Source organism: Leucoraja erinacea, chromosome 11, assembly GCF_028641065.1.
Source record: "Leucoraja erinacea ecotype New England chromosome 11, Leri_hhj_1, whole genome shotgun sequence".
Taxonomy (NCBI): Eukaryota; Metazoa; Chordata; class Chondrichthyes; order Rajiformes; family Rajidae; genus Leucoraja; species Leucoraja erinaceus.
In genome coordinates this window covers 7,653,194-7,667,434 of record NC_073387.1, presented here as the reverse complement: position 1 = coordinate 7,667,434, position 14,241 = coordinate 7,653,194, and the positions used below count along the sequence as shown (strand labels likewise).

The 14,241-nt window shown below is 41.0% G+C and overlaps 1 protein-coding gene across 1 annotated transcript in view; it reads right to left on the bottom strand.

The window, feature by feature from the left end:
* LOC129701436 (dedicator of cytokinesis protein 2-like) overlaps positions 1-14,241 on the bottom strand; it is a 671,641-nt gene that overhangs the window by 569,014 nt on the left and 88,386 nt on the right. Inside the window, exons 9-10 of the mRNA XM_055642616.1 lie at positions 12,598-12,679; positions 9,617-9,752 (exon numbers count right to left, since the gene is read on the bottom strand). Coding sequence (XP_055498591.1) covers positions 9,617-9,752; positions 12,598-12,679 — 218 coding nt within the window. The remainder of the gene's footprint in view (positions 1-9,616; positions 9,753-12,597; positions 12,680-14,241) is intronic.

Below are 14,241 nucleotides of genomic sequence, written 5' to 3'. Positions count from 1 at the left end.
GAGTAGAGGTCTCTGGAGCTGAGAGGCAGTATCTACAGCACCGTGCCAAACTCCCAACATGCTTCAAGATGCGAATCTACCACCCAAATTATTGCTTTTAAACTAAACGAATAGATCAAAATACTGTGAGAAAATATGTAGGAAGGAACTGCAGATGCTGGTTTAAACCGAAGATAGACACAAAATGCAGGAGTAACTCAGCGGGTCAGGTAGCATCTCTGGAGAGAAGGAATGGGTGATGTTTTGGGTTGAGACCCTTTTTCAGTCTGAAGAGGCAGCATCTACAGCACTTCTGACTGAAGAAAGGTGTCAACCTGAAAAGTCACCCATTCCTTCTCCTGTCCCATGTTGTGTCTATCTGCTGTGAGACAATAATTGAAAATGAACTGCATATTCCCTCACAGTTTAATCAGCAGGGAAATCTTTTTATTCTCTCTGACATTGTTGTTTTTCTAATCTATCTTGATTTGTTTGGTGGCTTGTGTTCAGGTGTGAACCCATTTATGTCTCCTGGGAGTCGTTTGCTGCTTCAAGCATTACCGAGCAGTCCATGAACAACAATGAGGAATTAGCCGAGTCATTAGCAATGTGTGACATCAAGGAACTTTTATCCACAGATCTTTAAAACCGAGAAAGCATCGAGATGCAGGAGGAGGAACAGCAGAGTAGGGCTAATTGAGATGATCTGTCAAAGCTGCAAGAATGAAAAGCTGAATAGATTCCTTTGGTGCTGTGAGGTATTGTGATTCCTTGAAATCTCTTTAATGTCTCCTGAGCTTTGAAGACACACAGAACCAATCGAAACACCAGAAGTCAAAGTTAAAAAGTGACAAAGAAGCTGAGTGCAGCATATATTGATAGAACAGATAGCAAGGTGGCTATCTCTCTCAATGGCCGTGTGTCTTTCCTACCGGCTGTGAAATCTAAAGCTAATAATCCACCACAAATTCTGAGAATTTGAACTCAGTTTAAATAATTAACAGTTTCATTGTTATTAACGCTGTTAATCATTCTTTGGTAGCTGGAATAACCTGGCTCCCATTAACTCTCTTGCTCTTCACAGCTGCAGCAGCTTTCTGTTATGTGGAATCAAAAAGAAATCAAAGAAGGTTGAGAACAAAATGGGCTTGGAGACGGCAGCCTTGGAAGACAAGTTCCTGCCTTGATAGTTGTTGCTGGCCATTCGTCATCTTCTTTAGGGCTTAACTTTAAGGTGAAAGGGGGAATGTTTGAATAAGATTTACTTTACAGGTTTTATTAAACAGAGGGTGAGAGGGGCTTGGGACACTTTAAATGCTGCCAGGGAAGGTGATGGAACTAGATACTACAGCAAGGTTTAAGGGGCATTTAGACAGATATATAAACAAAAACCAAGTAATGCAAGGAACTGCAGATGCTGGTTTACCAAAAAAACTGCAAAGAGCTGAAGTAACCTATTCGTTCAGTCAACATCTTTGGCGGACATGGAAAGGCAACATTTTGGGTTGGGACCCTTCTTCATGCTGATGAAGCATCCTGATCTGAATTGTCACCTATCCATGTCCTCCTTGGATGCTGCTTGACCCTAATGCTTTGAGGGATATAGACCATGTGCAGACTACTGTGCAATTTAAACTTGGCATAGAAATTCAGTCAAGTCAAGTCAAGTCACATTCATTTATATAGCATATTTAAAAAAACAACTCTCGTTGGCCAAAGTGCTTTACATTTGTTATAAGAATAGTATAAAACAAACTACATACATATATACATATAGCCCTCGCTCAGTGGACGTCAGGAAAGGCTTGTGAGTATAGATAAGTTTTTAGTCTTGACTTAAAGGAGTCGATGGAGGGGGCAGTTCTGATGGGAAGGTGGATGCTGTTCCTCAGTCTAGGAGCTGCAACCGCTAAGGCGTGGTCACCCCTAAGCTTATGCCGAGACCACGGGATATTCAGCGGCCCCAAGTCGGCCGATCTGAGGGATCTGGAGGTGGAGTGGTGGGTGAGAAGACTTTTAATGTAGGAGGGGGCAAGCCCATTGAGGGCTTTGTAGACATAGAGGACATATGTACCTTCAACGGCAGACTCTGTGCTATGGTGGGCCCTGAAACCTGATTGGAAAGTTTCCAAGATAGTGTTTTGGTGAAGGTAAGGCATAAGTTGACTTAAAATTACCTTTTCAAGGGCTTTTGAGAGGAAAGGCTGTTTAGAAATGGGTTTGTAGTTGCTTGGCAAGGTGGGGTCGAGGTTTGTTTTTTTCTGGATTGGCTGCACCACCACAGGCTTGAAGCAGGTAGGTACAGTGCCAGTGGCCAGAGAACTGTTGAAGATGGCGAGGATGCTGGGACCAGCTGTTGTAATGACGTCCTTTAGGAGGACAGAGGGGACAGTGTCGAGGGGGCAGATAGTAGGTTTCATGGTGGTGATCAGTTTTACAAGGGAGGGTAGAGTAACAGGTTGGAAAAAATCTAATTTTGAAGAGCAGACCAATGAGACAGCCAGGTCACAGGTGGGAGGGGAAATATTTGTTCTTATGTTTTTTACTTTGCTGGTGAAAAATGTAGTAAATTCCTCGCACTTAGCAGGGGACCCAGTTAAGCTGGTGCTGGGGGCAGGGCACATGATGGAGGTGATGGTGCTAAAAAGGACCTTGGAATTACAAGCTGTTTTGGAGATGAGGGTGGAGAAATATTTAGTTCTACCAGATTTTAGCAGATTTTACTGCTTCCTGGTATTTGCGAAGATTGTTTTTCAGGAGATGCCTGGTGTGTCATAGGGCCTGTTTCTCCATTATCATTTTCTATATTCTATGTTCTGAGTATAAATCCCAGAACTAACTTGCTTCATCATATGCTTCAACTTATTAATATGGGAGGTACTGTTTGGAAGAATTCAAACAATATATTATTGCTGTGTAATATGCCATTTATGTTAGTGAAGCTGAAAGAGTGAAAAAAGCATCATAAAAAGAAGCATTTTGTAAAATTATTAACCAAGCTTTGATCTTCCCACTTTCATGTTCAATATGTCAAAATCCAATGGGTGATGCCATTTATTAAATTTTCTGCAGATGGAATAAAATCAAGATGTTTAGGAAATGGTTTATCTTTCTGGTACCCAGGCAGAATCCTCGTGGATGAATTGGGATATGTTGAATTTTTTTTTTTTTTAATTGCATAATATAGTGTTGAAACAGGCCTTTCAGCCCACCAAAACCATGCCAATCACCTGTTCACACCAGTTCTATACTTGATCCTACTTTCTCATCCACTCCCTGCACAACAGGGACAATTTATAGAGGACAATTAACCCACAAACCCACACATCTTTGGGATGTAGGAAACCAGAGCACCTGGAGGAAAACCCATGCAGTCACTGCGAAAATGTATAAACTCCACAGAGACAGCACCTGAGGCCAGGATCGAACCTGGTCTTTGGTGCTGTGAGGCAGCAGCTCCACTGGTTGTGCAGCTGTGCTGCCCTGCAAAATTGCAATGAAATTTGCCATCTGTTGGTACTTATTCATCGGTCACCATGAAAGGCAGTGATCAGAGAAGCAGAAAACTCATATGTGGTGTAGGATTGTATATATCCATCAGGCGGGTTTTGATGCAGATTATTGCAAACCAGTTCCTGAATCCGTATGGGATTGATTTAACATAAATGTGTTCCGTTAAGATAGCCCGGTAAATTCTATTCTTAATGATTTCATCAAAAAAGAGAGTGGAACTGCTGGAGAATTGATTGGCAATTTCAGAAGAGGTTGGGTATGCATGGGGGGGGGGGGGGGGGGGGTACAGGATTGATGGAACAGCTCAATAGAAACATATGAAAGGGGAGTAAAACAGGCAGCAGGCAACCATCAGCCATGGATGCAAACGGAACTGATATGTTCCATTCTTCTGCACAATACTCTCTCAGCTTGAAGCATTGTACAATGTATATCATCATATCAAGCCAGACAAGGATGTTCAGTGCAAAAAAGGGTTTTTAAAGTAATTCTAATGTTCATTTTCATTAACATTTCCATTTCACTACTTGCTCAGATAGACTTAGCTTTGTTGACATTTACATTTCGGCAGTGTCTGTTAGTCAGAGAATTATAGAATGCGGAGTATCAAGGAACACAAAATGTGAAAGGGCTTGCCATCAGATTAAATAGTCTACACTGATCTCAATGTGCTGACAATCAATTGTCACTGGTTTATTCAATTGAAATGAATTCACTGTCAGTCCTGTAGCTTAAACCATGATATATAGTAGGTCTTTAGAATATCACAAAGCTTCTCTGATAGCTGTCTATTAAATAATAAGCATCCTGTTCTGATTAGTTTAGATTAGATTAGAATTTAAATAAATATTCCTCCCAGACTAGTGGGTGGAAGGTCGTGTTCTCTGGCCGTCTTTAAATAGCATAAACTCAGATGTTCTCAACCTAGTTTCTACTATGGTTCCGAGCTGCAGCACTGTACCTCTTGGTAGCACTTGGTATTCACAGAACAATCTTATGAAGAGGATATTAGAAATAGATAACGTGGCTGGGGGAGACAATATCTGTAGTTATCTGCAGGAAAAATGTCCCCAATGTTGGGGTAGTCCAGAACCAGAGGTCACAGTTTAAGAATAAGGTGTAGGACATTTAGGACTGAGAGGAGGAAACACTTTTTGACCCAGAGAGTTGTGAATCTGTGGAATTCTCTGCCACAGAAGGAAGTGGAGGCCAACTCACTGGATGATTTAAAGAGAGTGTTGGATATACGTAGCTCTTCGGGCTAACAGAATCAAGAGATATGGGGAGAAAGCAGGAACAGGATGCTGATTCTGCAAGATCAGCCATGATCATATTGAATGGCGGTGTGGCTCAAAGGGCCGAATGGCCTACTCTTCCACCTATTTTCTATGTTTCTAGTTAGGGATGAAGAATATTTATTGCGCAACATATTGTCGGATATTGGCATGAATCTGAGATGGTAAATTTGATTGCTTGCTATTTCAACTATGCTAAGAATAAAGCTATGCAATTGTTTTACGGATTGTCAATATGGATAGGACTGAGGTAACTACATGTGCCTTCATTTGTCCTGACAAATGCTTACTTAGAGTTATGTTCCCAACAATGTTAAAATGTCTCCAGTGTTGGGAGTAGTTGCTGCTAAACTGTCGTTCTACTAGGAGTTGCTCTCAGAACAAAGAAGACAAAGACTGGATTTGATGGAGATGTTAAAATTATGAAAGATTCAGATCCATAGATACTGGTAAAATCATGGTCAGATGCAGCAATTCCCATGCACAGGAACTCAAGTGGCTGCAGGAAGTGGTAGACTCAACCCGGTCAAGCATAGACACATCCCTCTCCACCATGGACAACATCTACATGAGATCCTGCCTCAGGAAGACAGCACACATCATCAAGGACCCACACCTTCCAGATAAAGTCCTTGTCTTATTGCTACCATTGGGCAGGAGGTGCAGAAGCTGAAAGTTGCACACCAATGTCATGAAAAGCTACTTTCCTGCAACTATCGACCAGCACAACCCTAATCATACCTCGACAAGCGGAACACTATGGACCACGTCTTGCATTACCATGGTCTGTTTTTTTCTAATTGTGCTTAGGTACTAATACCTTGTTTTTTTCCATCTTTTTTTTTCTTTTCACTATCTTGCAGAATTTATGTGAATTTAATGTATAATTCTGTTTTTTTGTGTGTGTGTGTGTGTTGTCTGAGTTTATCTGCTTGTGATGCTGCTGCAAGCAACATTTTCATTGTATTTGCAGGGGACCGCAGGTCAAAGGAATTGGAGGAATTGAGTGAAATCCAGGTTAGTCGGGAAGTGGTGTTGGGTAAATTGAATGGATTAAAGGCCGATAAATCCCCAGGGCCAGATAGGCTGCATCCCGAGTACTTAAGGAAGTAGCTCCAGAAATAGTGGATGCATTAGTAATAATCTTTCAAAACTCTTTAGATTCTGGAGTAGTTCTTGAGGATTGGTGGGTAGCAAACGTAACCCCACTTTTTAAGAAGGGAGGGAGAGAGAAAACGTGGAATTACAGACCAGTTCATCTAACATCGGTAGTGGGGAAACTGCTAGAGTCAGTTATTAAAGATGGGATAGCAGCACATTTGGAAAGTGGTGAAATCATTGGACAAAGTCAGCATGGATTTACGAAAGGTAAATCATGTCTGACGAATCGCATAGAATTTTTCGAGGATGTAACTAGTAGCGTGGATAGGGGAGAACCAGTGGATGTGGTGTATCTGGACTTCCAGAAGGCTTTCGACAAGGTCCCACATAAAAGATTAGTATACAAACTTAAAGCACATGGCATTGGGGGTTCAGTATTGATGTGGATAGAGAACTGGCTGGCAAACAGGAAGCAAAGAGTAGGAGTAAACGGGTCCTTTTCACAATGGCAGGCAGTGACTAGTGGGGTACCGCAAGGCTCAGTGCTGGGACCCCAGCGATTTACAATATATACTAATGATCTGCATGAGGGAATTGAAGGCAATATCTCCAAGTTTGCGGATGACACTAAGCTGGGGGGCAGTGTTAGCTGCGAGGAGGATGCTAGGAGACTGCAAGGTGACCTGGATAGGCTGGGTGAGTGGGCAAATGTTTGGCAGATGCAGTATAATGTGGATAAATGTGAGGTTATTCATTTTGGTGGCAAAAACAGGAAAGCAGACTATTATCTAAATGGTGGCCGACTAGGAAAAGGGGAGATGCAGCGAGACCTGGGTGTCATGATACACCAGTCACTGAAAGTAGGCATGCAGGTGCAGCAGGCAGTGAAGAAAGCGAATGGTATGTTAGCTTTCATAGCAAAAGGATTTGAGTATAGGAGCAGGGAGGTTCTACTGCAGTTGTACAGGGTCTTGGTGAAACCACACCTGGAGTATTGCATACAGTTTTGGTCTCCAAATCTGAGGAAGGACATTATTGCCATAGAGGGAGTGCAGAGAAGGCTCACCAGACTGATTCCTGGGATGCCAGGACTGTCTTATGAAGAAAGACTGGATAGACTTGGTTTATACTCTCTAGAATTTAGGAGATTGAGAGGGGATCTTATAGAAACTTACAAAATTCTTAAGGGGTTGGACAGGCTAGATGCAGGAAGATTGCTCCCGATGTTGGGGAAGTCCAGGACAAGGGGTCACAGCTTAAGGATAAGGGGGAAATCCTTTAAAACCGACCGAGATGAGAAGAACTTTTTTTCACACAGAGAGTGGTGAATCTCTGGAACTCTCTGCCACAGTGGGTAGTCGAGGCGAGTTCATTGGCTATATTTAAAAGGGAGTTAGATGTGGCCCTTGTGGCTAAGGGGTTCAGAGGGTATGGAGAGAAGGCAGGTACGGGATACTGAGCTGGATGATCAGCCATGATCATATTGAATGGCGGTGCAGGCTCGAAGGGCCGAATGGCCTACTCCTGCACCTAATTTCTATGTTTCTATGTTTCTATGTACCTCACTGTATTTGTGCAAGTGACAAGAATCTTAACTCAACTTAACTGGATGGAAAATAAAGGATCAGTTTCCAGGTGAAAAGTCAATAACCAGAGGGAGCTGATTTAAGACTGTTTCTCAAATGAATCAGTCAATTTGAGAAAAGATTACTTTATGCAATGGATCGTTAAGATTGACCTGCTCAAGCATATCCCATGAGAAGGGATGTTTGGTTGGTGGGCAATGGTTATGGATACCAAATGTGTATCAGAAAAGATGTACTCTTCATGAGAAATAAAATGGAGTGACATAAGAATGCATGTCGAGAGACACCAATTGCAATGTTCTTTGAAAGTACCATCATGAATTTATTTGGCTGATTGACTACTCCCAGTATTTTGCAACTGGACAAGTTGTGCACTGTACCAATTAAGTTTTTCAGAAAATTTTACATCTACTGTGATGGGACAAAAGACTAAATGAAAAGTAATATTGAAAATTGCTAAATATTGCGGCTCAGAAGAGAAAATCAGCAACATAAATGTAACAGCAAGGTAGCAGAATTAACAAAGGCTTTGAAAAGAAAGCAATATATTTTTCATATCGAGAGAATGAAGGCAGCAGTATTTAATTAAAAAGTTAACATATTGCATTGTAAGTCCATATATTATCGCATTTAGGTATTAAATATTGTATGGAATGTCACTGAGGAAAGGTTTTAGGAAAATCTATAACTCGAAAATATGCTGCTCATCCGAAAAATTATGTCAATTTATTAAATCATGAAATAGATACTGATGTCCAAATCCACTTGGCCATTATTCGTCTCTCCAAAAGTAACCTGCATCTACGAAAGCTATCCAAATATGTTGGTTCTAATCTACTTGCCTTCATTATCCAACAGATCAACATCATGATTGAGTTGATGATTCTTTATGTTAGTGTTAACCTTGACCATTACCAATCTGCGCTTCCTTGAGCTATCATTAGATTCATTTGTTACGCTTAACATGAATTTTTTAGTTGCTTAACTTGAGCCTATTGAAATGTTCCACACACTGGGTTCTGTGCAAGCTCTACTTGTAGAAATACACTGAGAAATGTGTGAAGTGACAAGACAATTATAATTTATGAATCATTTTGTAAGCAATCTGCTCAGGGACAGATAAATACAAAGTAATATTTATTGATTGAAAGAGCCAATTAGAAAACAAATTGTCTTTTTGTACAATGGATAGATTAAAGTGTAATATAGACAATGGGAAATTATTTTAAAGAAGAACATTTTAAGGTTTTTGATGTAACTCTCTATTGTTACAATGTGTAAACCCTTAGGCTCGTGTTCCTGAGTTACTGAGTAAAAATAAATGAATTTAGATTAGAAAGGAATGACAGCAAAAAACAATCTTTCCATCAAGTTCATTCTTATCATCATCTAGGTATACTTGTCAAAAATAGACCTAAGCCAAATAATTAAATCACCTCAAGAAGGCATCAACTAAAAGCAAACAATCAACATTTTAGTTTAAGAGCCTTTCGGGGACTTGTTTTGAAATGTTGACTGCTCCTTTACCTCCATAGATGCAGCAAGACCTATTGAGTTTCACCAACAGCTATTTTTCTAAACTCCAGAGAGCAGCATCGGCAGGCCCTTTTGTCTCTAACCCCAGTCAAATATCTGGAAGAATAATGTTTTGTGCAACTCTTTCCTATCCAAAAATAAATCCAATTCGAAATCAATTATAAATAATTGTGTTCATCAAATGTCCGAAGCATCTATAATCATGGCATTTAAATTCCTGGGGCACTTTACAGGCCTGAGAGACGGAATGAAAATCTTTACCCAAATTGGATTAAATCTCCATTTGTTTTTTAATGTAAGCATGCAACTGGCATGATGGTGTAGCAGGTAATGCTGCTGCCTCATATATGATGAAAATTCATCAAAATAACTGTATGTGTTTTTCCACCGCTCTGCTCACAGGAATCCCCAAGGTTAGTGTAAACCTGCTGTTTACAGCTGAATCACCTCTTTAGAACAATATTATCTATTGTTTTTTTTTGTTGTTTTCTCATTCATCTTATCTAAGCCAAGCATTGTTTCAGTCACAATAAATCATACTGACCACTCTGCCATATTTCAAGTCATCAATGTTGGACCACAATACATTGTGTAGCTACTCATTACCTGCCACTCCAAAGGGTCGTCTTAACCCCTGAGTACATTTCTTCTGGGTTGTCTCTTTCAGATCCATCTTCCCAACTCGAACAATTTGGCAAATCAGATAAATTTTATCCCGATTCAAATCCTTGTTTCCTAGATCCTACAGAAAATAATTTTAAGAGCATTGAGATTAGAAGTTGATACTGACTCACTGTAATTAAAACCAGATTATTTCCAAATTATAGTTATACAAGAATGCCTCAAGAAGGCAAATAATTTCATCAATGACCCATACCAGTTTGACCATGCTCGCATCTAGTCGATGCCATCAGTATAAAGGTATAGTAGCAGGAGAACCACTACCTCCAGTTTCATGAACAGCTTGTTCTCAATAACCATCTTAAACCATCAAGCAAAACCCTAACCACTATCCCACCCCAGCATCAAACAGCTAAGTACTTGCACTACTAAGGTTGCCTTACATATTTTGGCTTGCACTTTCACAGTCTGGTTTTCCTAAATAACTGATAACTTATTGTATATTTGTTTGTTGTGTTGTGTTTAATATGCCTGTAAAGCAAGGAATAATTTCATTGTTCTGGTCCCAGTACATATGATTCTTGACTCTTGAATACTCAACAGCATCACTCACAGAAGAATGGAAGAGTGCTACAAACCTGCACTAACTCATCAATTCCTACTCATTGCATGGGTTCTCCAAGGAATTAACTTCTAAGGTAATGTTTAATTTGGTTATTATTGAGACACTGAGGAGGGCAATTGAAGCTGTAATTTTCCAGGCAGTTATGGAATATTCCACTAACCCTGAGCCTTATTGCAGTAATGGCCTAAACAAGGGTAAGATAATGTAATACCTAAGGTAATTCACTAATTACTGCTCTTGAACACGTCAGCAATTTACATCTCGATCCACAAATATATTGAATGAGAATTAAGAGAAAATTGTTCCACGTGTTCAAGAAGGAACTGCAGATGCTGGAAAATCAAAGGTACACAAAAATGCTGGAGAAACTCAGCGGGTGCAACAGCATCTATGGAGCAAAGGCAAATTGGTCCACGATCTGCAGGCAGACCTGGAGGTGATTGTGGTATTGTAGGTTTACAATCTCAGACCCAGAACTCTACTGGAGGACCTAGTGATATCCTGGATGCAAACATCATCACCTGTTTCATCAATGATTTTCTCTCCCTCATAAAATCAGAAGCAGTGATGTTTGCTTTTGATTCCAATATGTTTAGTTCCATTCACAGACAAAATGCAAATTTGTCCTCGTCTGGTTCAGACTCTAACATTTTTAACAAGCGGTGGCAGGCATGGTGGCAGGGCAGTCGAGTTGCTGCCTTACGGCACCAGAGACCCGGGTTCGTTCCTGGCTATGGGTACTATCTGTACGGATTTTGTACCTGCATGGGTTTTTTTCCAGGATCTCCAATTTTCTCCTACACTCAAAAGATGTGCAGGTTTGTAGGTTCATTGGCTTGGGATGATTGTAAATTGTCCCTAGTGTATATAGGGTAGTGTTAGTCTGCGGGGATCGCTGATCGACAGGCTCGGTGGTCCAAAAGGTCTATTTCCACGCTGTATCTTGAAGAGTACAAGATGGCGCTGGAAATGAGGTGACTATTGCATACTGCCTCAGTGTAATCTTATATTCTTGTGATTGTGCTTATGTATAGTAAGACTTTTTCTGAACTTTATACAAATAAAAATAATTTTACAGTGCCTCAGCACATGTGACCAGAAAGTATAATTGAACCATTGAATTGGGAATATGAACACGCTCATCCAAATACATTGACCTTACTGAACTACAGTTTGTTACACAAATGGCCTGCTTGTTAACAGACCTTTCATATGTTATTAAAGTGATTTCATATTGAATGCAGGCATTGTTAAATCTCAGGTTCATCACTGTGTAATATTATAATGTTATCATTATAATTGCCTCTTGTCTGCAAGATCTGATTCTTATTGATCACCTTCTAATTATTTACAGTCCTGACCCAAGGCAATCAATTTCACAAGGTCACCCATGCTCCCCACTGAGTCAAGCACGCCATCTCACACAATTACTAAAAGGGCAAATGGATAGTAATTATGAGCAGGTCACAGTCAATGATCTCTTGCTTCCTGGCCCATGATCAACAAACTCCAGTTTGGCCTCCAACCGTTGTCTGGGCCCAGGTCACCCAACTCACCACAGACAGAGAATTTTATCATTAATTCTCTCCACCACCAGCATTAAATTGACTGCTGTGTGGACGAGCTACAAAATTATTTGCTGTAAATGAAACAGGCTACTATAACAGCACCTCCAGAACCCATGACATCTTCTACTCAGGGCTGCAAGAACAATACTACTGGCTGCATGTTCCTCTCCAAGGCAGCCACAGACCTGATGTAGAAATGTTTTTGCTGGTCCCTTACTACAGCGGTTCAAGAAGGCTGCTCACCATAACCTTCTTTAGGGCAAATTTTAGTTTAGAGATACAGTGTTGAAACAGGCCCTTCGGGCCACCGAGTCTGCACCGACCAATGGTCCCTGCACCTGCACATTAACACTGCCCTACGCACAATAGGGACAATTTTATACAAGCCAATTAACCTACAAAGCTGTAGGTCTTTGTAGCGTGAGAGGAAACCTAAGATCTTAGAGAAAACCCAAGGGGAGAACGTTCAAACTCCGCACTGACAGCACCCATAGTCAGGATCGAACCATGGTCTCTGGAGCTGCAAGGCAGTAGCTTTACTGCTGTGCCACCGTGCCGCATGTAGTGATGGGCAATAAATGCTGACCTTATGGGAAGTGCCTGGATCCCGAAATTAAACCAAAACAAAACTCTTAACACTCAATTACTTGTTGTACCATATAGCACACCTATTCAAAGCCAACAAACAAAGCTTTTCTGATTTCTCAGTTGAATATGTTAAACATGTCCTTAAAGAACAGCTCCATTATTCTATGATACAATTTAATACTTACAGTGAACACAACTTTCAGGTTGTTCAGCATGTCGATTTCTTTTGGGAGTCCTTTGCTTCCCCACGACACTAAATAATTTTCACTAGAAGAGAGGGAGAAGTGAAACAAGGACAATTTAGTAAATCTGTTCATAGCTTGGCAGAGTGTTGCACACCAGCTGCCTTATAGATGCCTCAAGTTATGAACTAGTTCACAGCTCCCTGAAACTTGTGCCCGTGCCCTTCAATTAATGGTTATTGTTAATGTGTTTTCAAGTCAGATACAAATGGTACACAATTAGAAATCATCCCCTCTCTTACATCATGTTTTACTACATTCCATTTAGAAAAGTACAATCCTATCTACTCTAACACCCCTGTGAGCAGTGTCTGTAACATGACGGTCCTTTCTAATGTTTTGGTTTTCCCCTCCCATCATCCTCATTATCCCCAGAAAAATGAGCAGCCCAGCTCGGAAACCAGAAAGCAGATTCATCAGGAAAATAGAATGGGATTGCATTGTTGAGAGAGCAGAGATGTGCAAGGATGTTGCCTAGTTTGGAGGATTTTAGTTAGGGACGAGACTGCATATTCTGAGCCTCATGAAAGGGATTGAGGGATGAGCTGATAATCATGCACTAAATGCAGATAGGGTGGATGATTACTTTTCCTCCCATGGTATGGGTACTAAAAAACAAGAAGACTTAGGTATTATGTGAGTTGTAGAAGTTTGAAATGGGGATCTGAAGGGTAATTCTCCTTGCTGAGAGAGTGGTTGATATCACTGTTGATACCACTGTTTTGACTGTCAGAGTGCTGTTCAGTAAATAACCTGACTCTGAACACCACAAAGACAAAGGAGCTAATACTGGACTTCAGGAGGAAACAGGACGCATACTTGGCCCCACTCTGCATAAATGGGGCACGTGTAGAAAGGGTGCACACTTTCAAATTCCTAGCAGCCCTCATATCCGAGGACCTCTCCTGATCGGCCAACACTACTGCAACCGTCAAGAGAGCACAACAGAGACTCTACTTCCTGAGAGCGCTCAGGAGGCCCAACACCAAGAAGAAGCTGCTGGTGGCCTTCTACCGGGCGACCATTGAGAGTCTACTGACATATTGCATGTCAGTGTGGTATGCAGGCTGCTCTGCTGCAGATAAGAAAGCGCTCCAGAGAGTGGTATAAACATCAGAGAGAATCACCGGCTGCCCACTGCCCTCTCTGGAGGATATTGCCACCTCACGCTACCTCAGCAGAGCCACTAACACCATCAAAGAGTCCACACACCACCTTTTTGAACTGTTGCCCTCTGGCAGGCATTACGGGTCAGCCAAAACACGTATCTCCAGACTCAGAGACAGTTTCTTCCCCAAAGCAATCTTCACACGCAACATGAAAAACACTGAGTATTATTCATGCTGCACACTTCCATGTTGCTACCCACCTTGAACTTTAGATTCAGATTCAGATTCAGATTCAGATTCAGATTCAATTTTACTATCACCATGTGCAATACTGATTATTTACCTATCTTGATACCTAGTTTTTAACATTGTGCGTACAATGACAAATAAAGGCATTTCATTTCATTTCGTATCTGAACATGCTTCAAGTGGAGGTGGTGGAAAGAGGCAAACTATTGGGTTTACAGGCCATTTAAAT